This window comes from Heliangelus exortis, chromosome 22, assembly GCF_036169615.1.
Source record: "Heliangelus exortis chromosome 22, bHelExo1.hap1, whole genome shotgun sequence".
Taxonomy (NCBI): domain Eukaryota; kingdom Metazoa; phylum Chordata; class Aves; order Apodiformes; family Trochilidae; genus Heliangelus; species Heliangelus exortis.
Window position 1 is genome coordinate 5262265 of NC_092443.1, and position 24975 is coordinate 5287239.

General features: G+C 49.9%; 1 protein-coding gene across 1 annotated transcript in view; it reads left to right on the forward strand.

Annotated features, from left to right (window-relative positions):
- The first annotated feature begins 6420 nt into the window (after positions 1-6420).
- Positions 6421-24975, forward strand: part of ASTN2 (astrotactin 2) — a 319778-nt gene continuing 301223 nt past the window's right edge. Inside the window, exon 1 of the mRNA XM_071766590.1 lies at positions 6421-6794. Coding sequence (XP_071622691.1) covers positions 6458-6794 — 337 coding nt within the window. The 5' untranslated portion in view covers positions 6421-6457. The remainder of the gene's footprint in view (positions 6795-24975) is intronic.

Below are 24975 nucleotides of genomic sequence, written 5' to 3' on the forward strand. Positions count from 1 at the left end.
CATTTAAGTCAGGGTGACCAGAGCTTCTAGAAAATGAACAGGCATCTGTAGTGCTCCTGAAAATGTATTCTGAGCCTGAAGAGAGGATGACCAGTTCTTGTGCAGGGGGACTGCCTGCTGACATCTTTACTTAGCAGGGTGAGGAGCCTTGGCAGGGGGCTGCCTGCTGGCAGTCTGCTTGCACTCAGGGAGGTGGAGGTTTGGCATAGGGCAGAGAAAGCAAATCAACTAATTAATTCAATGAGGGAATAAAAAAATATATAAAAAAAACCCAAACCATACCTCAGATTGAATGAGGATGTGACCTGGGACTGTAGATGCTTTTACTGCTGGTAAACATGTTTTCTGTTTTTCTCTGTGACACTACTGATATTTTAAAATTATCAGACTATTTCAGAGCATATTTAATGAGACTGAAGTACTAGATTTCAGTACTATCAACTCTGGAAAGCAGCAGGAGGGTCCTAAATTACTTTCAAAACTGTAACAATTTCAAAAGTGCAATATTTCGCATTTGTCTTCTGTTTGTTTGGTTTTTTTCTTCCAGCTACACTAGGTCACCCAGCTTACCTCCTCTGCTGGGAGCAGGGTTTAAAAAGGAGGAGGAGAGGGGTGATTCTGGATGTGCTGGGGGAAGCAGCAAGCACACACCTGAGAGCCCTGGAGCACATTCCCCATGCAGGATCCAGGTGTGTGAGCTTCACCTGCCTGGCCCTGCTGAGGCTGCCTGGGGGCTGGGGCACCTCTCTCCCAGCCCCTGCAGTCCTGTTCTCTGCTGATGGGGAAGGGGATACCAGTTAGGGGGAGCCCCAGTTTCATTTTGCAGTGAGGGCTCCTGACTGTTGGGGATGGGTGAGAGTCGAGTGTGGTGTCACTCAGCAGCTTTTAATAATGCCTCAGCTCTGTTCAGCTGCCCAGAGTTTCAGCCAGCCACCTCTTTCAGAAAAGCTCTGCATCTTCATTACCTCTTCCCCTCGAGCCATCTGGTCCCTCACCTGACCTTTTGAAAAAGATTGGGTAAAAAACTGGAGCAGTCCCTGAACAGAAGACCCTGTGTGTCATGTTTGAGCCCAGAGCGAATTTTTACATCCAAGCTGTAAAACCTGGAAAATAAAGATTTATAATTGAGATTCTGGCTGAAGCAGGGTGAACAGAGATGGACTAATTAAGTTCTGTGGTGGGTATAATTAACCCATTTATTCATTTATTACCCTTTATATTCAGCTAATGCAGGCTACACCATCACTATTTGTTTGAGAAACCTGTTACCTGGCTGCTTGGCTTGGGCTGTGCAGCAGCCAGGTCTGTGGGAAGCTCTGGAGGTGCTGGTGGTTCTGTAGGAGTAGGGCTGATCTGTTGGGTGCTTTTTCAGAAGGCACCCCAGCTCTCAAATGAGTTCTCTCAGAAGGAGCAGGATGGAAAGGAAAGAGCTGCTGAGTTCTGCTTTGGACTCTTGGGCAAAGCTGATGGGTGATTTTGATTAGGTGTGATGGCTGGAGAAAAGGGGTTTGGGGCTTGTCCTAGAACAGAGTGATGTACACAGGTGACACCATGGTACTGAATTCTCCTGATGTGCTGTCAAGGGCTGCTGTAATATCCATGGTGACATATGTGGATTTCTGCTTTCTCTCCTTCATTGTTCCGTGTCCAAATGGCACTTGCAAACCCGTAGCACTAATAACTACTCACACATCCTTTGGGAAAGCCTCATCTGACTAAAAGCCTGGCTGCCTTTTCCAGAACAGAGCTGTTCCTCTTCACCAAAGACTCATTTTCTTTTTTCTTGCAGCCATCACAAGATAAAAAACAATGAATCAACCAGAGATTATTTTTCATGAAAGTTTAATCAGGCACTGTCCCCTTCCTGTGCCTGTGTGAGCAAGCCTTGATAAGCATGTAGGGCTTGAACATGGAGTAAAAACCATCTGCTTGAGAGGCAAGAAGTGAAGGGGAAAGCCTTTGCTTGCTGGCATCTATCTGTTTGGGCACTGTCCTGCTGCAGATGCAGGGTCTACAGTGCAGCCTCTGGGTTCTTTAGCACATCCACCTCTTCAGCAGTGAAAGCCAATACCTCCCTCACCACCGCCCTCCCTTCTTCCCCTCCCTTCACTACTCAATATTTCATGCATCAGAGAAGTTTCACTTGTAATGCAAAAACTGATTAATTAAGTAGAGTGCAAGAGTTACATGCTTTTAAAGTTTCTTTCATCTTGGGAAAAAGGAGCCATGCTGGAGGCTGTGAGTGCTCAGGAAGGTGTTGAAGGGCAGGCAGGAATGGAGTGGCTACGTTTTACTGACAGAGGCAAAGGGCTGGCCTCATTCCCTAGATTTTTAGCTCAAGCAACAGGCTGGTTTCCATTTTCCCCTGGGTTCTCCCCTCCTCTCTAATGTGCTCTGTCCAATGCCTCCCTCAGGCAGTGGGAGGTTTGGGGAGTGGCCTTGCCACAAGGCACCTGCCTGGTTTCTGGTGCCTAAAGAAGGGTTTGCCTAAGAATGTGTGAGCTCCCTCTTCAGTGTGGCTTTGGTCCTGGGCATGCCCAGCACCCTGCTGATCCCAGACACAAGTAACATCTGGATAAACCCCTGGTGTTCTCCAGGGTGAGTTACACGGCAGGATGATATCACTCAGAAGAAGAAAACTAGAAAATGCCCTGATGAGATTGTGATGGGCACCTGACCACAGCCTTCCCACCTGGGTAAGCCAAGGCTGTTATTTGCACTGTAACCATTCAGTCTGAACCTCCAAATGCTTAACAGCCTTTCTGAGCTGTACAAATTATGCTGCCACTCCTGACCTGAGCCCAGGGGTGGTCTCCCAGTGCCCAGTGGTTCTCCATGGCTACCAAGTAAAAGGTAGGAATCAACTACTTGCATTTGAGAAGGGAGGAAGAAATTCAGCTGCTCCTGGCTGCTGGCTTTAGCTTTCCCTGGGGTTTTTTTGTTTGGGTTTTGTTGTCTTGTTTTTTTTTTCCAGCATATCCCCTCAGGATATTTGGAAGTGATCAGGAAGCTTCTAGTTTGATGACAACATCTCCTGCAGCTCTGGGAGCAGCACGGGGGCTGTTTGCTCGATATTAACCTGGAAGCAAGAAAGTCACCTCCTGGATTGCAAAGGGCACTTTCTGCATCCCCTCACTCACTCCCCCAGAAGGCATTCTCTGAATTGCTGACCCAGCCTGTCTTGTGCTTTACCTCTGAGAGCTGACAAAAGCACAGCTTGAGCAATGTGGTCGTTGACCACAGTCAGGTACCAGATGGCTGCAGACCAGCATTTGTACACTGCAGCTTAGAAACAAAATAATTTTGTGGCTTTTTGTTCAGAATATATAAAAAAAACCCTTCTCACTTCTTTAGTGGAGTTACTGATGCTGATGTGACTCTGGCAAGGTGAAATATAAGCCTCTGATTACATCATAGCTGCAAGACTTACTTTCTCCTCCACTTGCTAGCAGTAGGTTTTGCAGTATGCATTACAGACATAAATTGTCCTCTATATTGTAAATACATAGTGCATTTTAATGACTGCTGCTGTATGTACATATCTCTGGTAATAAGGCCAATTGAAAACCACTTCAGAAAGCTGCTATTGATATCTTTGCAATAACCTTCCCTTCAGTGCCAGCCAATAAAAGATGCATTAGTTCTGGGTGTCCAGAAATCCAGCTTACAGGATTGAAAGTCGAAGAATGCTTCATCTGTGACCCTTTAAACGAGAATGGCTTTTTTTCCCCCCCATCCTTTTAAAACTCAGTATAGATATTTTAGCATTTTCCAGCAAAATGTCTGCACAAAGTTCTCTGCAGAGTCACAAAATGATGGGTTTGCCTGAATCCTACTTGGAGTATTGTCATGACCCTGGAGCTGAGCTTCTCTGCTTGGGAATAAGAAATAAATTGAAGCGTGCCTCAAAGTTCCTGCTAAAAAAATCCACTCAGGTGAATATTAGGAGTGCATATAGGCAGATAGAGACATAAGGTAGGCATGGTTCAGTGTAGCCAAGGTTCCCAGTTCATATGACACACAGCATATGCTCTGCCTGCTTCTAGAAGCTGCTCCACCTGATAAGAGCCCACTACTGCTGCTCAATAGTGTAACTCCCAGCTCATGCAGAGCAACTTCTGTGCTCTTTGTATCCAAAATTGCCCACTTAGGACTGTCACTGATATGATTTCCACAGCCCTCAGTATCTCTCTTTATCTATTATGGTAGAAGCTATTTTCTTGAGTTTCTGTATGTAAGAAAGGCTACAGACCCCAAGGGTGGAAAATAGAAAGGATTTGACCCAAACTGCACAGTCAGTTAGCAGCCGAGGTGAAAATGGAGCTGGTGCCTTCTGACAACCTGTCAGATCCCCCCTCATCACACCCTACCCAGATGGATCTTGTCAACATAATGTGTCTTCACTTTTAAGATGATTTCCACTTTAATCCTGGAGCTTTTGCTAGGAGCAGCAGGTTTTGCTGATTTCTTAGCCCCAGAGCTACTGAAATTGATGGCCAGGCAGTCACCAAGTTCCCTGAAGAAAGGCTGAATCCATGAAGCCTAAGAAAAAGATATTAAAGTAGGCCTCATTTAGAAACAGAAATCTGTGTTATGGACTGTGTATTTGGCTTGAAAATCTGCATTTATATGGACTTTAAATACACTAAAATTAGGAAGTTCAAGCAAACTTCTCTAAGGGTTCCTAGACTATTTTGCAAGTGAAACTTTCTCAGTGCAACGTGCTCTGCCTTGTTTGTACCATTTAGTTTTCTGTTGGATGCTGCTTGGGGTGTAGGGGGAGTAATAGAAACCCATTACCTCAGTTGTAAACTGGGATTACCATATTTCCCTTTAGAGTTATGATTGGTGGTGTTCTAACATCTAAGTGATGTTTTGTGTTTAACTCAGGTCTCTGAAATTAACATGCAGGTGGAATCCTTTTCTCCCAAAAATGAGAACAAATTTGCTTTTACAATGGGAAGTGCCCAGACTAAAGTGAAGCTGAGTGTGCCCATTTAAAGACAGCGATTTGCAGAATGTTCCCTTCATTTGTTGTGTCTGTGTTTGTAGAGGAGGACTCAGAAAAAACAAACAAAAAAAAGCTTTTGGTTTCTTACTATTCCTGTAGCTGGAAATAGGCTCTGTACTTACATGGGCACACTTACAGCAGATCTGCAGCTTGTTAGGGCTGTGAGCTGGAGCTCTGGCTGCTCCTAGAGCAGGGTCTGGCCCCCAGCAACAGGGTTTGAATTGTTTGTTTGCTGGATTTCACGTTCTTTGCCATTCTGCTCTTGTTGTGGTTATTACATTTGATGACCTAGGATCTCACCAAGCTGTTTTGCCTCAATAGGCATGTGATGAATTGATCTTAATTAGCTTGTGGAAATAATATAAGCCTGAGTATTAAGCGTGCTTTGTTAGGGTTTTGACAACTTCTTTTATATGTACATCTACAAATAAAATCAGGTAGATTAGCAATCACTAGGAAATTGTTGTTGTGAGTCACTCACTGCCTCCTCACTACCGTAGGCTGCCTCTCCTCCCCGTTAGTCATGCCCCGCCGTGGGCAGGAGTCCACGCAGCTCTGAGCCTGGCGTTATCCGTGTCCACTTTGCCCTAGGAACAGGGGTTGCCTCTAAGCTGATCCCCATCCTTCCCGTTTCCCGGCTGGAAGTGCCAGTTGGCTCTGTCGTGGCTCAAGGAGGAGCGTGAGCCAAAACCGCGGCAGTGGAGCTCACCTGGGTTGTCTTCAAGCACGAACTCCAGCCCTCGGCTGGCACTGGGACATCCGTGGAAGGATGTAGGAATCTGCGAGCAGACCTCAGCATCATTTATTTCCCTGGCTCTGCTCCTGTTACAAACCAGGTCAAAAATCTTTGCTAGAAGCCACCAGGCTTGCCATCACAAGCCATCTCTCTGCACTCTGGAAGCTAGAGGTGCCAGTTCAGTTACAAATGGGATATTAATATCTGGCAAGAGCTGACAGGAAACGTCCCGCACCCCGGGGGGAGCTGCAGGTGTGCGGGGCAGGAGCTATTCGGAGGGCAGAGACGGGGGGTGTGTGTGTGGGGGGAAGGCTGGATATCGGGAACAAGGAGAGGCAGAGGTGATGTACGATGTGACAGCAGCGGGGGAGCCGGGGCAGAGGGGCCGTGCGGGCTGCTGGGCCGGGGCTGAGCCCACCGGGGTGCGGAGCAGCGGGGGAGCCGGCACGGGGAGTTCTCGGCCTTCAAGTACGGGGACAGCCGGGAGCGCTGCTCCCCCGCATCCCCGGGCAGCGGGCAGGGCCCGTCGGCCGCCGGGGAGCGGCAGAGGGTCCCCCGCACGGCGATTCGGCGGGGGGCGGCGGCGGGGCGGGCCGGGAGGCGGGGCCGGGGAGCGGCGGCGGCGGCGGGCTGGGGCGGCTCAGTGCGCCCGGCTCCGCTCGCTTCCCCTCGGTTCTCCGCGGTTCTTCCGCGCCTGGCTCCGGCCCGGCATGGCCGCTCCGCCGCGCCGCCGCCTCCCCGCGCCGCCCCCGCCGCTGCCGCCGCTGCTGCTGCTGCTGCCGGTGCTGTTGGGCGGCGGGCCCGGCGCGGCGGCGGCGGCAGCAGCGTCGCGGGAGCCCCCCGGTCCGTGCCGCGTGAAGACGGTGACCGTGTCCACGCTGCCGGTGCTCCGGGAGAATGATATCAGCTGGAGCGGGGCCCCGCCGCCCGCCGCTGCCGCCGCCGCCGCCGATTCCCGCTTGCTTCTCTTCGTCCGCAGCGAGCTGCCCGGCCGCGTCGCCGTGCAGGACGACCTGGACAACACCGAGCTGCCCTTCTTTACCCTCGGTAAGCTCCCGCACCGCTCCCCCCGCCGCGGTTCGTCCCGTCCCGCTGATCCGCCCCCTTTCCCCCCAGCCCCGCACCGCCCCGGTTAGCGGAGCATCCCGGTGCGGGCAGCGGGCTCCGGGCTGTCACCCTTCTGCGCCGGGGGTTTTGCGTCGTCGTCCCCGTCCCTGTCGTGGACAGGCTGCTTGTGTTTTGGGGCTTCCCAAGGCTGCCCTTGCTGTACCCTGCTTTTTTGTTTTCCTGATGGGGAGGAATTTTTTAGCAGGGCCTGAGGGCTGCCGTGTTTTGAAAGCCCTGGGAGTAAAGCGTCTCTGCTCAGGGTATAAAGTGATGGGTGCTGCCTCTTGTGCTCCAACTTGAACGCTCAGCCCTTGGAGGAGGTACCAGCGAGTCCGAGAGAACGGGAGAGGCTGTTTTTCTATCCAGAGCCTAATTTTATAAATGCTTCGTCTTAATTGCCGAAGCTCACTCTTGCCTAACAGACAACTCCAGGGCTGTGGTGAACGCCTGCAGACTTTTCTCCTATCTCAGCTTTGATGGGGAGGGGGATGGGACTAGAAATAATTCCGTTGTCATACTTTCGTCTTGATGCTGTCTCAGCTGGGATGCTCGAGCTGCCTCTTGTCACTTTTATTCTTTTCTGTGCTTTAATCAGCCTGGGGATCCAGCAAGGGAACTGCTGAGAATGCCGTATGGGCAGAGCAGTGTTTACTCTGCCAAGTCACCCAAGGTTTTTGTTGATCTCTTCTTTATCCTGTAGCTTTCTTGCTACGGGGTCAGTTCAAATACCTGGTTAACTTTGGGTCTGAGATACTGCTCAACATTGCAGCACATTTCAGTGCATTGAGCTGTGTGTGTCAGGCGTGTTAAGGTGTGCAGGAGGGCAGCTCACCCCAATTCCCTTCCTGTACCTTGTGGAAGGGGCTGCCTTTCACTGGGTGCAATGTGCCAAGGTAGGAAAATCACTGTCTGTGTCATTTTACTGTCAGTTTTGCTGTCATTTTACTGCCTGTGAAGCTTTCTTGCAGCAACTGCCTGTAATAAATAAGTTGATGATAGTTCTTGAGCCTCTTGGGTTCTGGCTTTGCAGTCTGACTTCCTTAGGCATGGTTGGTCAACCACAAAAATCCCAAACAAACGAGATACTCTATTTCAAGGAATAAAAGTGAAAAATCAAAGGTTTGATACAGTAGGAATGACATTTACCTTACAGCGATTAAAAGTAACAAGAAGTTTCAAGGTTCACTGAGTTGAATTTTCAGATTAGAACACAGTTTCTGTAGGGACTGGGCGCGAGTTGCACGATGATCTAAATATATCAGACAGCAAAGGAACCCCCCTGTGTGTAGCTTAGGTAATAACTCAAGTTAGAGGAGAGAAATTTGGCTTTATAGATCAGAGACATGATCTTGTATAGCAAATCCTATTTCTGAGAGTGACTGCCAGCCCATGCCTTGGGTCTAAAAAATTCCCTTTTGCTTGCCTGGGATATTGATTATGCCTGTACTCTTGACTATGTGGCATGCCTTGTGCAAAACCATTTTTGTTGCTGCCCCTTCATGGACACAAGACCCCAGAACATTCACTCCTGTCCTCCTGTTCCCCTGAACCTCCAAGTGTCAGGTGGATCGGAAGATAAATGGAAGCTTTGCCCATGGTGGGATGGCTTCATCACCATCCTGAAATTAATCACCACGTTGCCTCCAGAGAAGGTAAAACACTTGTCCTTCTCCAAGGTCTAGCTCATGAATTGCTGGGATGCTCAGATATTTCAAATTTGTTGCATTTCTTCCCATCTCCTGGTGTGGCAACTGAATCTCACTCACAGTTAACTCTTTTCTGGGTGAGTGCTTCAGAGAATTTCTGCTGGCTTGTTTTTTTTTTTTTTTTTTTTTTTGTAGTGCAGGAAGTGGTACTGGAGGTTTGGATAGTGTTTTTTTCCCCACTGCATCATTTCTGAAGTTCCTTGGTGGTTGGGAATCTGAGAGCTGCTGCTTCCTGGTAATGGGCTTTTGGAGGTGAAAATGACAGTACACGTGGGAGGTCAGCAGAATGGCTTTGGAGTGACTTGGGGACAGAGACTGTTTTAAACAGTGGCTTCTCTTTGCCAAAAATCTCAAAAAATAGCTCCTGTTGTTAGCTGATTTCCGATGCTTATGGGTACTGATGTGTGCTGCTGAGCATGTTTAGTGGCTTTCTGGGCCTGGTCTCAGGAAGGCAAGAGCTGACATTCTGCTGATTGCAAATGTGTTGAAGGCTCTTAAAGGTCTTTGAGCCGAGGTTCTTCTTGCTGATGAAGACAGATTCCTGACCTCACGTGGGTAAGGATGTGGTTAGAAGCACAGACCGTGGGACAGCCACCCAGTCCTTGACTAGCATCCTGGAGGGATTCTGGGGAGAGAAAAGAAATCCAACCAAAAACCAAAACAGCAAAAAAAACCCCCTTAAACCATCAGAGGCAGAGCTGAGTCCTAGTACTGATACTACCAGCTCTGAAGTTAAGTAAGTTGAGAATAAATTGAAGCCACCCACTTCTGCAGGGCTCAAAATTCTTCCCAGGCCAGGAAAATCAAATAAAACATCATCTTGCTTGGTGGAGATGGGTTTGTTCAAGTGCTGTGTTCAAGCAGGCAGCCTACAGTCTCGGGTCTGCTCAGCAGCTCCCAATTTATTGAGTCTTCTGACACTGGAATGATTCCTGTGCCTCTCCTCTCTCCTTTGCATTACAGAAGGGTGGTTGATCAGTAGCTAAAGGCTGCCAGTTGCCAGAGCCTTTTCTGAACCAGTGGGAATCATGAAACTATAGAATCATTGAAGTTGGAAAAGACCTTTTAGGATCATTGAGTCCAACCCTAAGCCTAACTCTGCCAAGTCCACTGCTAAAGCGTGTCCCTAAGAGCTGTATCTTCTGCTGGTTCATTTTAAGGGCAGCCCGAGTTAAAACAGATCGAGGAGATTGATGCTCTGAGTTGCTGGCTGGTATAAAACAAATCCAGTATTCTGTGTTCCTTTTCTTCAAAGGATTCCTCCTTCTAGGGAGGAAGCAACTTTCTCTGTTCCCTGCCAATAGCTTTCATTCGCTTAAGCGCATACAGCCAGAGCTTCCAGGGCTGCATCCCTGCCTGCGGGAATGCCTGCTCTGCAGGAACCGCTGCGTGACTGAGACAGAGGAGAAGAGAAAGCAGCTCTAGGAAACCCTCAAGCATCCGACCCCCCAGCAGCAGCCTCTTTGCTCGCCCGACTGAGCCGTGGCTGGCGGGCGGCGTGCGGGAAGCGCTCCGGAGCCCGCTAGAGGGTGGTGGGCGCTCGGAGATGCTCATCCCCAACCCCTCTGCGGGGGGTACGGCTCCCACACAGCTTCCTGCAAGCGGAGAGAAGGCCGAGAGGGAATGGTTTCGTTCTTTCCCAAGAGAGGTAGAAAACTTTTTGTTTCCTCGTTGTATCCTTCCCCGACTGTGGCGGGGGTGCTGCTGCCAAAATGCTGATTAGCAGCTCCGGTTTGCTCCGTGTCCCTTCTTCAGCAGAGTGTCTGTTTCTGTAGTTCCTACGCTTCAGTTTATTTTTTTCTCTCTTGCGTTGGAGACAAGAGGGATGTTTCTCCCCCTGCCCTCCACTTGCATTACTATAAAATTACCCGAGTAAGCACAGGGGTGGCAGGGAGTGACAAATGTAACTTTGCCACCGGTGCATTAGGAATTGCTGTGCATCCTGAAAAACCATCCTGCCCTTTCCTTAACCTTGGATACAACTGATGCTTTGCACTACTGCCCACCCCCCTGCCTCCCAACCCCCTAATTCTTCTAGTGTTACACTGGCAAATGATGCAGCCTGTCATCTTTATTTTTGTACACTGAGGTCTCTCTCAGGTATCTATCTTGATTCAGTCAGCAGCCCTGTGTTTTGTACAATAGCTGCTCCAGCCTGCTTTAAGTGCAATTCAGGGAATGAAGCAGTTAGCTTCCCAGCTAATTTAGATGAGCTCTGTCTATGTGTGAGCTGATATATAGAGAAGAGAGGGAAGGAAAGAGGCAGACAAATTTTCAGTGCTGCTCTTACCGGTAGTGGTTTACATAAGAACAGTTTACTACACACTTCTCATAAGTGGTTTTAATGGATGCTGTTTGACAGGCAGCTGCAGTGCTACAAGGTGCTTTGTTTTTCTGTCTGTCAGAAAAGGTATTTGTGCATCTGCATTACCAGCAACCTATCTCGACCCCTATGTGTGATTACCCCCAGCTTCTCAATGCTGTGCAGCTCCTTCACCTCCCCAGCAGTTTGATGCCGCTTTTATTTTCTTTCACAACTTTTTGAACTTGTCTTTGGGGTAAGAACACATTAATATAAGGGAAAACACTCAATTTCCTCTGGATTGTTTGAATTTTCTGCTTTTTCTTACTTAAGAAAAGTAAGAAAAAGCATCCATCTTGCTTTTTTTCTTACTTTCTTACTTAAGCAGGGATTTGCTGCCCTTGCTTTTGTTGGTGCTCCTGTTTTTTGCAGAGTGGGGTGGAAAGTCTTGAGGGTTACCTGAGAAGCACGGGTACCTCTGAAGCTTTTTGATGTTCAAAAGCAGTACCCACTGCCTTGGAACCTGTGAACCCTGAACCCTGTGAAATCTGGAGCAGCATTGTGCAGGTGGCAGAGGGAGAGTGTGCCTGGTGTGAGATCCCACTCATCAGGACATGGCATCTAAAACCAGGGTGGTCTGTTGAGACACATTGGTGGGCTCCTTGGGATAGGGACTGGGGAGGATGCAGACCTGAAAATGGGGGCTGCTTCCCTTCTCCTTCATGCCCATCCACAGCTCTGTGTGGTTGGGGGGTCTGGGCCAGGTGCTAGTGGCAGGGATTGCTCGGAGAAAGTGTAGGAAAGAGGCAAAACCTTCTGGCAGCAGTTTCCTCCCCTCTTGTATGAAGCTATGTGATTACTTAAGCTTTCTAGGCTGTTGGTTGCTTGTTGTTGAAAAGGAAAGAGAGCCCAGCTTGGGGTGGGATTGTACTGGTGATGTGGGTGCTGAGCTGGAGCTCTGCCCCTGTAGTTGCAGAAGCAAGCTCTGTAACACCCAGGAAGGCTGTGGACACAAAATGCCCATGAAAATGAGTCAGTCCTCAGGTGACCTCTTCCCTCCCCAAAAGCAAAGTTGAACGTGGCTTGTTCAGTATGGTGGGGTGTGGGCTTGGAGGGATTTTGCTTTTCCTTGGCTATTTTCTGGGGTGCAAATCTCAGTTAACATTGAGAATCTGTAACTGAGTGTCAGGCTGTGCTCGGGGAGTTGCTGCCTTCCAAGAGTACCCGTGTTGACCAGCTAGTGGCAACAGAAGATTAACTATAGAGAGAGGAGCTGGGTTTTTGCAGCTGAGCTGTGACGCTGGTGTAGCAGGAGGAGGCTGATGCTGGGGATCCCCTCCACTCCCCTTTTCTTCCCCCTGGTGAAGGCAGCAGGTTTTCCGTGATGTCAGTGTGCTAGAGACCTTCAGTGCTCTTCTGCTGGAAGAAAAATGCCATCAGAATAAGGTGAGAAGCTTGTATTTCTCTGAGGGCTTGGAAAGCTAGTGACCTCTTGAGTGCCACCATGCAGATAGACATGACCTCCAAAACATGCTGCCATTTCCTTTCTAATCCCTAAAAGTGTAAATGCTGGCAGTGTGATGGATCTGTGCTGCCTCAGTGATATGGTGTTGATGTGTGGTGTTGGCTGGTTGTGAAATAAGGCTCAGCCCTTGCAGCTTTCCTGGAGTAACAGGAGTTTCCTGGCAGAGACAGGAGAATAGATTCATGCCCCTTGTGGGAACAATGGGATACTGGTCTTGTGCTACCTCAGCAAATCTGTTAGCAGTTGGTGGCTCAAGAAACAGCTCCCATCACACCAAAATACCTTGTAGATTGTGGGGGTAGACTGGGGTTGGAGACTGAAAGGAGAAGATAGAAAATAGAAATGCTGTGATTGAAGGCTTTCATCGCCTGTAATGCCCACAGCACAGCTTGTGTTGCTGAGTGTCCTCCTCCAGCTGGAACCATCTGAATTGGGAAATGATGAGCATCAGTCAGTCTTTCCTTACTGCTCCCCAGTCCTGCCCCCATCAGTACCTGTGAGGTGGGTGATGGCATTAAACAGAGATGATTCTTGTGCATAACCAGCTTAAGAAATGGTGCCACTTAAAAGAATTGGATGCTTGTGCTGCTGCTCGGGTCTCAGCTAATGCAGTTAAGGTTTTCAGTGTCCAGACAGTATGGAGACACTTAATGGTATTGAAGAAGCAGAATGGCACGTGGAGGGGATGAGGAGTGAACTTGACTGCCTGCATCTGCTCTGGCTGGGTGAGGCTTTCTGGTTGTCGCCTGGGAAGGAGACAGGCAGGTGGAGACAAAAATCCCAGAGTAAATTAGTTTGGCCCATTGATCCCTTTGGGCATCTTCCCTGTATGCCATGCAAGAAGCACTGGTCTTGAATGCATTCAGCCTGCTTATCCCACTGAGGTCTGGGAAGGAGGAGGCTGAGCTTTCAGTGTCTGCAAGAAGATGGGGCAGATAAGATTTGGAGCCAGGGTTCTGCCTGTGAGCAGAGGCAGCTGGTAGGCAGGAAGGCAGAAGTACAAGTTCCATTCTGCTTCTCATTATCTTTTCCCCACCAGTCTTGCACCCCTCCCCCTGTGCTTCCACCTCTCCCATCTCTGTGCATGACAAAGTCTGTCTGAGACCACGACTGGCTTTGAAAGTGGCAGCAAAAGGGGAGAAATTTTCCATTAGCAGCATCAGCAGTAAAAGAGATTTTTTTCCCTGTCACCTGGTAACTGCTGTATTTAGGAAGATTACTGAGCTGATGGTGTTGCTCCCAGGCATATACATGGGAGTGATCCTTTTAAGAGGGAGAGCAAGGGCCAGCATGTATGGCTGGGTGCTTGGAGGTGAGCAGGGGAGGTTGGTTGTGCCTCTCTCTGCACCTCCTGTGCTCCGGCAGCTGCTCTGCCAGGACATGGGAGTGACACAGGAATTGCATCGGGAGCTGCACTGCCTGAGGAGCTGCCACTGAGGGCACTGGAGGGAACGCTTGGCTCCAGCCTCCCTTTAGGGACAGGCTGAGTATCTTGGTGCCTGACACCTTTCTCTCTCCGGGTCTGATGAAATCGGTCTATGGAGGGGTGTTGACCTGGCTGCAAAACCCCTGCAAAGCAGGGATGTGAGCCTGCTCTCCCAAAAGCCCCTGGGACCACACAACCTGGGGTGCTGGGATGGGAGCCCCCAGGTTTGCTCCCAGCCCTGCTGCTGGCTGTGAGCACACTCACAAGAGCTCTGCTGGGCTGATGCCTTTGAGGCTTTCATTCTTTTTGCTTTTACCTTCCCTTTTTGAGGGGAAGTGGGGTGGCCTGACCTGCTGCTGGAGCTCTGTCCTGGTTTTGCTGTGTGCTGCTGGATGTCCCTGGGGCTGGCTGCTCTGTGCCAAGGTGCTTGCTTAAGGAGAGCTGGAATTTCAATGTGTGCCTCCAGCAATTGTGGCTGTGCCTGTCCCAAGGCCATCCATGACAAGCATCCTTTGCTTGCTGCTCTTTCTGGTTCTCCAGCAATTGGTGTTCTAGGAGAGCAGTGCATCCCAAAAGGATGTCAAATGACAGAAACTAGGATATTTTTTTATTTTTTTTTATTTTTTCCTTTAGCTGACTGCTCAGTAACATCAGCTTCTTGATACCACATGGCAGCAGCATGCTGTGATGGCAAACCTGGGACAATTCATGTGGAGCCAACCTGCTCTGCTTCAGCCCTGGACCAGGAGCTGCTGCTGATCTGCCCCAGGCAGGGAGCACCAGGTCTGTGTGCTGAGGCTCCCTCTGCTCAGCCTTGCTGTGCTGCCAGTGCTTTTGCTGCCTGGGGTCTGATGGGGTAAAGCCTGATCCAGTGTGGGATTCCCTGGAGGTTCCAGGTCCCTTTGGGTGCATCCACCTGCTCTGCCTTTGGGTCCTCCACAGACTGCAGGTGGATGTCTGCTCCACCATGGACCTTCTTGGGCCTCACCATGGGAATCTCTGCTCCAGTGCCTTGAGCACCTCCTCCCTCTCCTTCTTCATTGACCTTGGTGTCTGAAGAGTTGCTGCTCTCACATATTCTTGCTCCTCTCTCTGGCTGCAGGTCTTTTTTCCCCTCTTCTTAAATACATTATCACAAAGGTGCTACCACCGTTGCTGATGGGCTCAGCCTTGGCCAGTGGTGGGTCCATCTTAGAACAAGCTGTCACTGGCTCAGCTGGAAGCTTCTAGAAGTTTCTCACAGCAGCCACCCTTATAGCATTTCCCCCTACCAAAACCTTGCCATGCTAACCCAACACACCTGGAATTCCCTTGGCCCCAGGGCCACCTGCTGAATTTGGCAAATGTCTCCCATGATCTGTCTGGAGGAGGTGCTCAAAGTGGGCACCTTGAGGTCTCCCAGGGGATGCCAACACTGGGTGCCACTTGATGAAAGCAGGGTCAACCCATGGGAGCCTCCTGGCCCTTCTGAGTGGTGGCTTTTGGAACAGGAGGCTGTGTGGCCAGTCCAGCTGAAGAGATGCTGCAAGGCAGCTGATCCCAGCAGTGGCATTTTGAGCACCTGACAGGTGTGCTTGGGAGTGAGACATGTTACAGGCTGAAGGCACATCCAGCAGCAATGACAGTGGCCTTATCTACACAGACAGGTCCTCACCTGCTGTTGCTGGAAGGATGCTGGCTGCTCTGTGTGCCATGTTCACATCAGGGGCTTCAGCAGTTTCCGTCCCTTGCAGAGTGGAGGGAGGGCAGGAGGGGTGCATTCATCACCCAAAGAGCCCCAGGGCTTTAGCTGAACTTTGTGTTCTAGCAATAAAACCGTGCTAGCAAATGTGTGCTGTAACAAAGCCCATGGATATAATACATCCGTATCATACTGTACCTTTCATCTTGAAGGATTCCCAAGGAGCTTTACAAACTCGGTGTGCTGCAGCCTGCCAGGGTGACTGAATGCTATCAGGAAAGGCTGCAGCCTAATCTCTGCAGTAGTGTGTCCCCCTCCTACCCCTCGCAGGGGGGAACTTTATGAAGTCTGATCTTGGACTAGCACTGCACCAGGTGTTTTCCTCCAAGCCCGAGTTTCTCAGGAGAGAAAGGAATGCCATGGAGCTGTTTGTTATGCAAAATCAGGAAAGAAATATTCTTCCTGGGGCAGTAGGAGCGGGTGGGAATTATTCTAGCGCAGCTTCGACAGCTTTGGAAAGCGTTTGCAGAGGGAGGTGCCCTCCATGCAGCCCCGAGAAAGGGGATGATAAAGTTTGAGTGCTTGAGAAATTGCTGCTGGGTGTAAGGAGGGTGGCAGAGTTCAGGTGATGGGCACAGAGGCTGCTGCTGGGGCAGCTCTTGGGAGGGACGCTGTAAACCTCTGCCTGAAATACTTGATGGGCAAATCTTTTGTCACTCAGCGTTCCCTTCTGTCCCTGCAGAGACAGTCCCTGAGCCAGCTGCTGCTGGTGTCCATGTCCTGAAGCCTTTGGCACTGTCTGGGCTGCTGCTGGCTTTGACTGAACACAAGGTGGGAGAAGGGAAGGGCGATGCAGCCCTCTGCCCCGGCCACCCTTCCTTCTCTAGCTCCACTTCAGTTTATTGGCATCTGCTCCTGGCTTACCTGGAGCTGTGGGAGGCATCTGAAGCTGCTGTTGATGGTGGCAGAGGCTAAAAATCAAAACTGAAAGTGGGATGAGGGGGACTCAACGAAACTGTTGTCAGAGGCATATGCTTGGAAAGAGGAGTTAGCTAGGATCTCCTTTTTTTTCTGGGTGGTTTTTTTTTTGTTTTTTTTTTTTGGAGTGGCACACAGCCTGTTTTGTTTAGCAATTTGTTTATGGGATGTGTTTTCCCATTCTGTGTAGTTCCTCAAATATATGCTGTAAACAAACTGTAAAACAAGAAGCTACCTTTATGTCTTCCCATTAAATGCATCGTGGTGCACAGGAGGTGCAGCGTGGGCAGTGCCAGCAGGGCTGAGGTGTGCCTGCCAGCCTTGAGGTCCTCCATTAAGGAGGAGACAACACAGCACTCAAAGAGGTTATTTTGTCATGGGAACTGCTGTGGGCTGGAGCAGGGACACCTCAGAAGCACAGCAGCCTTTTCACCTGTTTGGTCTTTCATTGGAGGCTCCAAACCTTCTTCTTGGCATCCCCATGGAGTACAGGTGTTGCTACCTGCAGCTCCTTTAGCTTCACCTCCTTCCCTAGACCCCATTGAGATGGTTCCTCAGACACTAGAAGCAGCACATGGTGTTGTGAGCATAGTTCATGGATCTTGGCTGTTCAGAGCCTTCTGAGCAGTTGGATTTCAAAAAGGGAATTAGAGGTTTGTGGTCGTTCTTGCTGCAGTTATTGTAGTTGCAGGCCTTGTACTGGATCAACAGCTGCGTGTTTCTCACTTTAATTTTTCTGAGTGAGATCAGAGGGGCTGGAAGTGTATTTAATTAAATAGCAACAGCTTTGCCTTTCAACACAATTCAAGAAACCAGAGCTGCTTGAAGACACAAACTCCTTTACATTCATTGCTTTACATCTTCTCACATCCCAGTGCTTGCTGTTTCCTCCTCTTTTCTTCTTTTCTCTCCCCAGATAAGCAGCACTGTTCTCCTCACCCTGCTCCTGGCTTCTGCTGTGTTGGAGTTGGAAATCCATTACCCAGTGGCGTGTGGCAGCTGGGAGGGAGGTCGGGGAGGCTGCCTGTAGGGGCTGCTCGTAGCCAGCTTGGGGTCTTGCTGGAGCAGCAGTTTGCACGGCAAACACGCTGCTCCTCATTGTACTCAATTTTATTCTGCTTTTGTAGCAGCTGCCTTTGCTGCTCAGCTGACAAGCTGTTCCTTAACATGCCGTGGCCCAGCGGCATGCAGGAAAGGGGACAGGAGCTGGGATTTCAGCATGATGGAGATGCAGGGATGCTGCTGGCTTCTGCTCCTCGGGAGCGAGCGTTCTGCCTGGAATCACGTCTGCTGCCCCAAAATTGTATATACCAGGGGAGGTTTTCTCTGCTGCCTGGACTTGCTTTAAAGACTGTTGTAAAACCTTTTCCCTCCTTGCCAATGAAAGGTTTTACAGTGTGTTGCAATGAACCACTTAAATGCAGACCAGGAGGTAAAAAATCCCGTTTGCAACACTCCTCCCAGTTGATCCGGGATGGCAGTCCAGGGTCTGTGCTGGGGTGAGATACAGGGGGTTTGTAGGAGATGCTCAAGAAAAGTTGAGCCTGGTCAGAGCCTTCCCTTTGCAGAGCATCCCACTGGAGTTTCTCATGTGACATCTCCCTGCTGCCTTGCCTCCCCAAAACTGTGTTCCCCTGTTGCTCAACAGGCTTCTCTTGGGTGTGCCCCAAGCCATGTCAACACAATATTTTCGTAGACCTTGGTCTCCAAAGCCTCTTACAGTAGGACTGGTGCATATGTGTCCTTGGATCCCTGGCCTCCAGCTGAAGCACTTCTCTGGCCACCCCCCTGGGAAGGATGTCCCAAATTGTCCCATGTCCCACAGCCTCTCTCTGCAGGGAGCTTATGTGGGCCAGCAGCTCCTCATCCCTGCTAGCAGAGGGAGTTTGGGCCAGCAAGGAAGGTGATGGCTCAAAAGGCAAAGGTTTCCTATGGCTGTGGGGCTGTGGTTTGTCATCACAGCTTGTTTGGATCCTTTCTCTACAAAACCACTCTGAAAGCACCTCAGGGCAACCCGGGGTGTTAATATCTTCCTCCTTTTGCTGTTGCTGGGTGGGGAAGAATTTAGCGTGAAGGAAGGCTGTTATTTATAATGGTGCTTCTTGCCTTGGCTCTGGCAGCTGTAGGGCAGGTGAGACCTGGATTAGAGGAGCTCAGGACCTTGGTAAGGAACAAGCTGCAGCTCTAATTTGGCTGGTAATGGTTGTGCAACAATTGCTCAGTCTTCTCCATGCTCTCATTCTTCCAATTCTATGCAAATATTTGCAGCAGTTAGGGAGCTGCCCAGGGAGATTTTTATTCCTGAGTTGGAGGGAAAGGTTGGGCCAGGAGAATGGTTTAATGGTGGCACCTAGGTCCACCCTGTCCTTCAGCCTCTGCTGTGGTGCCCAGCAGAAGTTGAGGAAAAGGGCACGGATCCCTGGAGCATCCTTTCAAGATTTGGTTCTGCACTCCTATGGGATGCTTGGTTGCACATAGCTGCAGGAAGTGTCCATGACATGCTGAAAGGGTCCCACAGTAGCTTCTGAGGGGCCTCCATAACACTGGCCTCTCTGGGAAGTCCTTCTGATGATGGGGATGTTGTCCTGTGCAGAGCACAGATTGGGCTGCAGTGAGTAAAGGGGAGTTTCTTCTTTGAGGTCTTCTGGACACTACAAGTGTTAACCAGGGGCTGGTGCAGAGGGAGGGATACTTCTGTTAATTAGCACCAGATAAAAGGGAAACTTGTCTTTATTCAAAGAGCTGCTTGTTCCAGTTTCATCACACACCCTCAGTTCTGAGCTTTTAAAGTTCAGTATATGTGTGAACAATAAGTTTGGGAAAATGTTTTGAAGTCAAAATTGCAGCATTGTTATGAAAATGCTGAAGGGGAGTTGTGACACTGTTTTGAAGATGAAAGTATTTTTACAATCTTAAACTGACACATTGAAAAAAAAAAAAAAAAGTAAAAAAAGAAAAAGTTTGCATGAAAGACAGCTCTCAACAAGACTTTCCCTGGCTAGAATCAAGTGTGACCATCCCTGAAGATTGGTGAGGGCACTTCGTGGTGATGCTGGCTATGACTGTCAAGTAGGTGACCCTGCATCCAGCAAGGCAAAGTCAGTGGCTCCTATTGGTGTTACTGGTATGTACTGGGCAGGGTGAGTTCCTTGCATCCCTGGAGCAGTCAGTGTCCCCTGCCCACTGGCTGCTTACTTTCTTCCTGGCAGATGGTGGAGCAGCAGGAGGAGGGTGTGAGATGAGATGCAATGAAACATGGACACATGAGAGCAATGCCCTCAGCTCTGCTGCCCCCAGCAGAGATTGCTGCAGCTGACATTGGTGTGTGTGAAAATGAATTGTTCACAGCTGTTTAGCAAGGATCTGTGTAATGGATTAACCAAGCAGCACAATCTCCATGAGATGTGGAGGGGGGAAGCTGGACTTGCCCAGCTTCAGTATCTAGAGAGTCATCTCTGGGCTGGTCCTGCTCCTCAGGGCTGGTGGGTTCATGCTGTTTGAGCTCACCTGCAGGGATGGGGAGGCTGGGCTGGGGGCAGAGGCTGCCCAGAAGCACCAGGATCAGGAGGGTGAATGCTGGGTGGCTCTGGGCACCTTGAGCTCAGTCACAACCTCTACCAGTGACTGGCTCCTCCTTCCCAGTGTTGCATCTCACCAGGTTAAGCCATGATCCCTTGGCTCAGTCCAGCTGCTCTTGCACCCCACAAAGATGTAATCAATATATCAGAAGGTGACTGGGTGTCTAATGGAGTTGTGCTAAGCCACCTTTCCTTTGCCAGCTGCCTACAGCTCCTTTCAGCTGGGATGGCAAAATGTTATTGGTCACTCACTGACCACTTTTTCTTGGGATTTTCTTTTCTGTGACCACCTAAATGCACCAGCTTGTGGTGACAGGTTTTTAATTCCCTTTAAGCTCTGGTTTCCATTATGCTGTCTCAGATGATACCCCGGAGCCTCTGAGAGTGTGCCCTGGAATTAGAAGCAATCTACAGCAATGTCTGAGGGGGCTGTGTGAGTTTCAGGGCCACAAGCCCTGGTTTGCTGTAGAAGATCTGTCAGGCAGTTCCTTCGTTAGAAAACAGACACCAAAAATTCCTCTTCCACCCCCAATTTTGTCTTCCTGCCAGCTCTGGATTCCAGATTTATTTAAGGGTCTTTTCTTTTGGGCTCGAGTAGGTGGAGAGCATGTATTTTTTGCCATGTGAGTCTGACAAGGCCTTAGGGAGGATGAGTGGGTGTCTTGAAACGTTAGGGAGAAACTTGGCAAGTGCTTCAGCTCCAGGGATCTCTTTGCATTTTTGGCTGCATCTGCTTTTTTTATCCTGCTGCTCTTAAACTTTTCTGAACCAGCAAAGTCACACCCCAGCAATGCTACTGTCCAGGAATAACACCACTCCTGTTCCTTGAAAGGCCTGGCTGCAGACACTTGGTGGTTTCTGTGGCCTCTGCCAAGGGTGCCAGCCCATGGATGGTGCTGGATAGGAGACTCCTGGGGTCCCTCTGCCCAGCACACCTAAAGCTGGATCTTAACCATGGATGGGGATGATCTTTCCTTCTCTACATCATGGAGAAGGTCCTTTGCTCTTGGAGCTGGGACGAAAATGGACAGGAAGATGCTCAGAGCTGGCTGCACAAAGGGACAGCCCTGCATGGGATATGCCTGATGTGCTTGGGTGTTGCCCAAAAGAAGGAGAGGCTTTCCTGAGCCTCTTGGAGGTGGTGTGCTTTTTCTTGGGTCTTGTTCCATGCTCCCAGCTTGGTTTGTAGTCTTGCATATGAGATCTGGGGTCTGGCTTCAGGAGATGGGAGCAATCCCTTGGCAGTGTTGGAGATCAGGGGGAAGAGCTTCCCTCCATCATGATCGTTAGAGATCTGCAGTATCTAATGATCTTTAGAGAACTGCAGTACAGTAAAGGAAGTGTGCATGAGTGTGCAGATTCCTCTGGTGGAAAATACAGGAATTTTGGATAATTCTGGGATTCTCCCCTTAGCTGTGCTGCTGCCTCATGAAGTGACCTTGACCAAGTGAGCACATCTCCCTAAACCTCTTCTTTATCCCACTGCTTGCAAGGGCCCAGGGGGAGCTCCCTGGTTGCATCACTAAAGGTGGTGTGAAATTCCTGCATGAAGGAAGGAGGGGCCCTCTTGACCTGCTCCCCTGCCTGCAGGCTGATGGTGAAGAGAGGGTTGTGGAAGAATTGGGTGGGTAAGAGAGTGGTAGGAGAGTGGGATCCACAGCTTCTCTGAGCTGGGGTAGCTGCTGCCCTATCCATGGCTCAACAAGTGGCTGGGCAGTGGGACAGCAGGATGCTGCTATCGAGTCTGATGGCTGTAACACTGTCCTGTGAGGAGTCAGGGTATTCTCTCCTCTTTAATGTGCTAACAATGATGTGCATGGGTGAAAGTTCCCCTCTTCTCCCCCTGCATGCACACAAATCTCTGATCCCTCTGACAGTTTCTCTAATTAGGCAGCCAAGGAGGTAACCTTAGCAACTCCACGCTGCTGCTGGAGACCATCTCCAGCTCCCCTTGGAAATGGCGTTCAGGTGGCCTCATAAGGACAGGAAAGCTTGGGCTGCTTGCATGTCCATTCTCCCTCGTGGACACAGTTCCAAGTGACTGGTGATACCTGCTCTGCAAAGCACGAGCCAGCACGGGAGGAGGCACCTGTGTCCCATGGCTGCTTGTGCTGCTCATGCTGCAGCTCTGGGGAGAAGTGTTCTGGGGTCTGTGGGCAGTACTGGGAGGGAACTGGTGCAGAAGGAGGTGCTGAGCCTTCTTATGCACCTGTGATCATAGAATCACAGAAAGTTGGGGGTTGGAAGGGACCTTGAAGGATCATCTAGTCCAACCCCCCCTGTCACCCATAGCAGGTCACACAGGAACACATCCAGGTGGGCTTTTAATGTCTCCAGGGATGCCTGTTCTGCTGTTAGGAGCAGGCTCTGGAGGTCCTGGAGAGAAGGGACCCGACTTCCAAGAGCAAATTATGGAGCATGAGCTTGACTTGTCTTACTTCCTTAGGTTGGAGGTGGTGGGAGCTGATCGCCTGGGGCTTGGAGGGTGGTTGTGAGTGCAGCAGAGTCTGTGCTGCACAAGGACAACTGATGTACAACTGGTGTCCTGTGCTCTGAGAGCAGAGACCCTGCCTGTGCCACAGCATCCCTGTTCTCACAGTCCCTCTGTCCTCCTCATCCCTCCATCCTCCCTGCCCAGGCTGACACAGCGGCTGCAGCACGGAGACTCCCTGAAATCTGAGTGTGTGTCCTGCCCTGTGGGCTTGAAGAGTCCTTGGCTACTCGAAACAGTGCTCAGAAATATTTTTTTATAGCAGCTGGGAACAAGCCAAGGCGAAAATGAGCTGAGGTCGCTGAAGGGAGATAAGCCGAGACGTAAACTGTGATTTTCTGCCCTGTGAGCCCTATGCATGGATTTCATCTTTTAATGGAAGTGCAGTAAATAAAAGCCATTTTCACAATAAGCTGAGCAACAGGTCATAAGCGTCGGAGCCACTGAAATTGATAGAAGTGAGCTAAGCGTAACAAATCTCCCAAAATTGCACCAGACTTCACTTGTGTCTGGTCCCTTCCTGCATCTCACCAATTATAGCAAACGGCAATTATTTCTGAGCCAGAGCTTTCTCTGAATAAAACCTCAATCAAACTGCAGATGCTTTATCTTCTTTTCAAATAGATTTGTAGCAGAGGAAAAACCCCCAGTGGGGAGAAATCCCATTTGAAGGGGAGTTCCCTAGCAGTGTTTGCAGAGAGAGTAGATGCTGGGCATGCAGGGAGGCACGGATCTGACCAATCCACAGTTTGCTGACTCTGGCTGAGAGGGGAATCTGGAAGATGTCAAGAGTGTTCCCTTTGGAATGTCATTTCTGTCTTTGTTAGGATGGAGCATGGGCTGGGGGTGTGCTGGTGCCAATTGTCATGGCATGACCCACTTGCTGCTGTTGTCCTGCTGCTGTCCCTGGGGTCCATTAACTTTTCCCCCACTCTTCCAGTTAAATCCAGTGTCTCTTTCCAGTCCCCACCACAGGGCTCCATGCTGGTGCCTAACAGTGCTTCTGGGAGGTAAAGCAGACTCTCAAACCCATTCTCAGCTAAATGCTTTTGTCCCATATAACCTCTAGGCTTTTTAAAAAAAGCAGCTCAGCTGCAGAGCCTTGGGGATGCCCCTGCAGCAAGGGGAGCACAGGGGGTGAAATTTCCTCCTCTCTGCACCAGTTTGTCCATTTTGAGGGGGTTTCCTGGGAATTTACTTGAATCTATCAGCAAAAGCTTTTAAAGAGGGTTTCATGGGGCAGCCCTGGGTCTGCCTGCTCTCTCTCCTGAGTTTAATACCCTGGGTTCACCATTGCTTCTGGCTTTGTGCTGCTTGAGGGCGATGTCCCCAGGGCTGTACAGACCACAGGGCACACAGGGTTGTGCAGGTGACAGTGTGGGGATGGTTGCTTCTTGGCTGAATGGCCCTGCTGAGGCCAGCCCTGGTTTTTGGTTTTCTTTTTGTGTGTAGGAGTGAAAGGGAGTTCAGGAGTTGCTGGAAGCATTCTCCTGCTGTTAGATGCTGCTGGAGATGCTGACAAAGAAGGGCCACAAGATAGTGGGGGTATGAAGCTCGACTGGCTTTCTGATTGATGTCATTAGTGCTCCCTACTGAAAAGTCCCTGGGAAGCTGGACACTTTCTGTCTCTGGATTTCTCCAGAAGTTTTAGCTGAACAGCTTCTTGTTAGGTGCCTCGAGGATGTTAATGTGGCACCCTCCTGAGTCCCTGAAAATAATCTCGAGATCTTAAATTGCCCAAGGACTGATTTGTTTCATGTCATTAGGTAAGCTGATCTGGGGATATTTTGCAGTGTGGGGAAGCCTGTGGGATGGGATGGGGAGGATGCCTGGCCTGCCATGGCCCCAGGGCCACCACTTGGGAAGGGTTTGGGTGAGAAATCACCAATGGGGAGCGATGAGTGTTGTTCAATGATGCATCCCCCCCTGTCAGGAGCAGGGTTTGGTTGATTTACTCTGTGTTAGCTTTGCATGAAGAAAACTGTTGGTTACTTTTTTTTTTACCTTTAGACTTGGGAATTACTTTTTTTATTCTTCCCCGTCTCTCCCCCTTGGAGGGTTGTTAATGAAAAGCATTGAACCCTCTTCAATTTAATTTGCTTGCATGAGCTGGCAGCACACCCTTCCCTCCCTCCCCCTCCCCAAGCACCTCCCAAAAATACATGTCAAATATTTGTTGAGAAGCTTTCAGGGCTGCATTCATACAGGCTGCAGATGTTCTTCACAAAGGTTGCAGCTTGGTGCTCGCAGACAAATATAAAATACAGATGTGTGTGACTGGAGTCCCTTTTTGTAGAAGGAGTGTGTGTGATGTCCTTGTGGGCAGCTCATGGGGGAGTTCCTGGGGAAAGCAGCCCTTGGAGTCAACATGAGCCCCATTTCTCTACTGCCTTTCCTCTATTGGCAGTATTGGAGGTAAATCAACTAAAATGTA